Source organism: Pseudochaenichthys georgianus, unplaced genomic scaffold, assembly GCF_902827115.2.
Source record: "Pseudochaenichthys georgianus unplaced genomic scaffold, fPseGeo1.2 scaffold_859_arrow_ctg1, whole genome shotgun sequence".
Classification (NCBI taxonomy): Eukaryota; Metazoa; Chordata; class Actinopteri; order Perciformes; family Channichthyidae; genus Pseudochaenichthys; species Pseudochaenichthys georgianus.
This window is the reverse complement of record NW_027263401.1, coordinates 15,001-20,000: the sequence shown is the minus strand read 5'-3', so window position 1 is coordinate 20,000 and position 5,000 is coordinate 15,001. Positions and strand designations below refer to the sequence as shown.

General features: G+C 43.7%; 2 protein-coding genes across 3 annotated transcripts in view; one reads left to right on the top strand and one right to left on the bottom strand.

Moving 5' to 3' along the window:
• Positions 1 to 9, top strand: part of pcf11 (PCF11 cleavage and polyadenylation factor subunit) — a 25,326-nt gene extending 25,317 nt beyond the window's left edge. Inside the window, exon 18 of the mRNA XM_034080067.1 lies at positions 1 to 9. This exon is cut by the window's left edge and continues 744 nt beyond it. The gene's annotated coding sequence lies outside the window, so the exon portion shown is untranslated.
• Positions 10 to 2,902: 2,893 nt separating this feature from the next.
• Positions 2,903 to 5,000, bottom strand: part of ccdc90b (coiled-coil domain containing 90B) — a 5,915-nt gene continuing 3,817 nt past the window's right edge. For both annotated transcript variants that reach the window (XM_034080068.2, XM_071202759.1), the window contains 2 exons: positions 4,760 to 4,874; positions 2,903 to 3,534 (listed from right to left, as the gene is read on the bottom strand). In XM_034080068.2, the coding sequence (XP_033935959.1) occupies positions 3,479 to 3,534; positions 4,760 to 4,874 (171 nt within the window). In that variant the 3' untranslated portion in view covers positions 2,903 to 3,478. The remainder of the gene's footprint in view (positions 3,535 to 4,759; positions 4,875 to 5,000) is intronic.

The following is a 5,000-nucleotide window of genomic DNA, read 5'->3' as shown; positions in this document are numbered from 1 at the left end:
TTTTTGGTACCTCTGGTGTGACAGTGATTGTGATTTACCGTTGATTTAACGTCGGGGAACTTCCTGTCAGGTAAGCATCGCCGAGGAGCCACTTCCTGTTTCCTTTTCCTTCAATCAAGAGTGTGTGACGCCAAGGTTTTCAAAATAAAGGTTGAGTTCATTTACAGTTTCTCTGTTCTCGAGTCTTTTATTTCAACTAAACGCAGTTTCCTGAATTCAAACTGAAGGAAAATATCTCAACAATAGTTTTAAAGATCCCAAAATACTGTTGGAATACAAATAATAGAGATTCTCAAAGATTCCGGACGTCCACGAGGAAACGTTTAAAATACCTGAAAAAAGATTCAAATATAAAATCTGTAAAATATTCGTAAACCTCGTTACGACCCTGCGTCATGTCATTTGTGTGCGGATGTTTGTCTCTGTGTGGGTGTTTCTCAATGTCGAGGACGCTTCCTTGGTAGGACATTTCTTCCGAGTCAGGTCCATCAAAGGCAAGAATCCTTCCTTTCATTCGGCGAATGGAACAGGCTAGCAAGTGTGCATGTGTGCGTCGGATGCAGTGGCGGCTCCAGGGTATGGCTGGGGTAGACGACAGCCATACCAAGATACAACACGGGGTGTTTCTCAATGTCGAGGACGCGTCCTCGGTAGGACATGTCTTCCGAGTCACTTGCTTCAGAAGCGAGGCAAGAATCCTTCGTAGCCTCTGAAAACGAAGAATGGTGGAACAGGTGCGCAGGTGTACGTCATATGCGAGGCCCCGCCTTAAATGGAGCGTGATTTCCGAAAAAGATTTGGGAATCGGTCCGAATGCGGTCCGGTCCGAGCATTGTGGGTATTTTAAGACCAGCCTCAACATTTCTCTCTACGAAGGACCCCGGCTTCGGTAGAATTCCAAGAATCCTGGACATTGGAACAAACCTTCGGCGGGACTCGATGACGTAGCATACTTGAAATAGTGGCTTTGGAGCATCCTTCCTCCGGTGTGAAAGCGCCTATTGTAAATAATAACAAATTGGAAGGAAAAAGAGAATTTTTTTTTTTTACAGATTTCAGTTTTCTGACAGAACGATTTTAGAAGCAATAGGCGCGTTCACACCGGAGTACCTTTCCCGTTTAGTTCCGATTTAGTTCCGAAATGTCACGTTCACACCAAAAAAATCCGCAACTAAAATTAGTTAATCGGAACCTTTTTTACCCCCTGCTGGAGAGCAGGGACTTTCCTGGGAGAAAAAGGTTCCTATAGGCGCGTTCACACCGGAGTGCTTTTCCTGTTTAGTTCCGTTAGTACCCCCGATGTCGCGTTCACACCAAAAAGAGTACTTAGTGCCGGGAACTTTTACCCCCATGTTTAGTGCCTGCTGAGAGGTGGTACTCTCCTGGGGGGAAAAAAGTGCCCCCGTTCTGAATGGCTGGGCGGGTTGCAAACCACGCCCCGTAAAACTCTGAAATGTTTTGTAGAGCCGCCATTTTATTATCCTCGCATTAGCATTATTAGCATTAGCATTAGCATTAGCCCAGCGCACAAACGCAGAGAGACTAACTTATGGCAACAAAAAATAAAACATGGAAGCGGTGGAGATGAGGAGGTGTCGGCGTTCAGGTGATTTACTCGGAAGGCTTCAGTAGAAGCTGCTGGGACTCCCAGCAGCTTCTACTGAAGCCTTCCCCAACTCCGGGGACTTTGGGCGGCAGTATACGCCGAGAAGTGGTTTGCGGCCTGCCAGTAAACCCAAAGCAGAAGAAGAAGAAGTGACGTCAGCGGCTTCATTTGCCTAATCTTCTCTCTGGGACTTTTTCCGGTGTGAACGCGATCTGTACTTAGTTCATGAGAACTAAAGAGTTCTCATGAACCTTTTGTGGGAAAAGTACTGCGGTGTGAAAGCGCCTATTTTGCGTTCACACCAAAAAGAGTACTTAGTGCCGGGAACTTTTTCCCCCCTTTCCCGTCTCTGCTAGAGAGGGGGTTCTCTCCTGGGGAGAAAAAAGTACCCATTTCTATTGGCTGGGCGAATTGCAAACCACGCCCCGTAAAACTCTGAAAAGTTTTGTGAAGCCGCCATTATATTTGTGGGATTAGCATTATTAGCATTCGCCCCGCGCACCAACGCAGGGAGACTAACTTATGGCAACACAAAAGAAAACATGGGAGCGAGATGAGGTGTCGTCATTCTGGCGATTTACTCGGAAGGCTTCAATAGAAGCTGCCGGTTCGGAGCTTGAAAAGCACCGTTTTTTCCTGTTCACACCGCAGCGGAGCCGCCTCTAAGCTCCGGAATCCGGTTCGTTTCAAGCACCAAAAAGTTGTCGGTCTAGAAAGCAAGCACCGCATACGTCACGCTTACGTCGGAGGCATCAGTTGTAATGTTATACCAAAGTAATGAATGCTGCGAAGCTGGGTATTTTGAGCTTGGCGCATGCAGAGGCTAACAACAGCTAGCTCCAACGCCATCGAATAGGACGTACATTTACCTTCTTTCTCCTACGGAATCGTCGTTGATGATGATTGTAAAGAACTTTTGAATGTAGCATGTAACGACTGTAAAGTTGGAAGTAAAGTCGTCCCATTTGTTCCATTTCGTTTCGACAGAGCAAAACGAGTAGCGCTTCAATACAATCGGACGTTGTTGTTGTCGATGTGAGGGGTTTCCGCGCGGTTTGGCTTTATGAAGCAGGCACGCAAACGGTTACGTCAGGACGCAGCACCAGTCGGGCTCTGAGCGGTGTGAACAGAGCGGGAGCTGAACCGGTTCTGAACCTGAAAAGCTCTAGCACGGAGCTAGAACGGGAGAAGCCTTGGTGTGAAAGGGGTGTGTGTCTCTGTGTGTGTGTGTGTTAACAAACATCACGCTTTAATTTGAATAGAAACGTTTATTAGTGTTTAATAAACATCACAGAAACATATTATAATAAATCATAAATAATATTTTCAGTAAACAGATCTTCAATTTGGAAGAAAACATAATTTTACATTAAAAACAAAAACGAATCAAATAATACAGTTGACTTATTATTTAGTTCTTATGTTGCATAAAATATAAAAGTATCTTTTTCTCACGTGGCTTCAGATCATCATTAAAGGTGGGGGAGGTAAGAATGGAGAAACAGCTCGAGTGCACTAGAATTTTAAAGTACGCAGCCGAAAACAATCTGCCCCTTCCTTCAGACTTCCTCTCGGAGCCCCTCCCCCAACACACACGGACGCGCAGAGATCAGTGTGTGCCCCGATGGAAGGCTGACAGGCAGGTAGGCCGTCCAGTTACTTCAGCCGGCTCAGATGATTGGTCGAGCTTTCTACAGCGCCACGGCTTCAAAGCACTTCAGATATTCATTGCTATCCGGACGTTAAGAGCATCCATGGAGTAAGCAAGTGTTTCTGAAGTGAACTACCTACCCCACCTTTAATTTGAATAATATTTCTGTAAATGCTTATTTAATATTTAGTTTTATATTGAATAATTTAGCTTCTTCTTCTTCACCTCCACAGCCGGTAGACTCCCAGAGCGATGGCCAGGCAGGAGAACACGGTCGCTGCAGGGAACACATCAACGTTCATCATTATCATAACTTTATTATTTCATTTAACATTTTATTGGAAATATTACAGATTACCGTCCACACGGAGTCCTCACGGCAGAGGTTAGGAAACGTAAACATGGTCACTTAACGTGAAGACAGAATTTCACTAAAGATATTTTCACAATATCTCAAAATAAAAACTCATAGTATTTGTAAAATAATGTTTTAATATTAGGAGAATAAAGTCACAGTTATACGAGAGAGAAAAGCCTCGTATTACGTGAAGCAAACATAAGTATAAAGTCGTATTTAAATTGCAAATATCCGAGGGAACGTCATCATGTTATATTTCATATTTCCCTTTCATGAAAAGGTGATTTTTCTTTCCTATATAAATTATGATTTTAATCTCCGAATATTCCAAATTAATTCCTCGTCAAATATATATGAAATACTACAGTATCTGAGTACCTGCTTCATGCTGTATACACAGTATATCTGAAGTACACAGTAGAGTACACAGTATATCTGAAGTACACAGTATAAGTAGACAGTAGAGTACACAGTATATCTGAAATACACAGTAGAAGTACACGGTAGAGTACACAGTAGAAGTAGACAGTAGAGTACACAGTAGAAGTACACAGTAGAGTACACAGAGTACACGGTAGAGTACACAGTAGAAGTAGACAGTAGAGTACACAGTAGAAGTACAAAGTAGAGTACACAGTATATCTGAAGTACACGGTAGAGTACACGGTAGAGTACATGGTAGAGTACACGGTAGAAGTACACGGTAGAGTACACAGTATATCTGAAGTACACAGTAGAGTACACAGTATATCTGAAGTACACAGTAGGAGTACACAGTAGAAGTACACAGTAGAGTACACAGTATATCTGAAGTACACGGTAGAGTACATGGTAGAGTACACGGTAGAAGTACACAGTAGAGTACACAGTATATCTGAAGTACACAGTAGAGTACACGGTATATCTGAAGTACACAGTAGGAGTACACAGTAGAAGTACACAGTAGAGTACACAGTATATCTGAAGTACACAGTAGAGTACACGGTATATCTGAAGTACACAGTAGGAGTACACAGTAGAAGTACACAGTAGAGTACACAGTATATCTGAAGTACACAGTAGAGTACACGGTAGAGTACACAGTATATCTGAAGTACACAGTAGGAGTACACAGTAGAAGTACACAGTAGAGTACACAGTGTACCTGCGAGGTAGCGGACGGTCTCCAGCTTCAGAGACTCCAGCAGGGTCTTCAGCGACGCCACCTGCAGGTCGATCTTTCTGTTGATCTCCATGTTGTCGTGCTCCAGGTCCGCTTTCTGACAGAGAGAGAGCATCCTCGAGAGGAGAGGAGGGACGTAAGGAACAAAGCGCTTTTCACACACAGTCACACAGTGCTCGACAAAACACGAGAACATCACAGGAATCATAAAAGAACAAAAGAC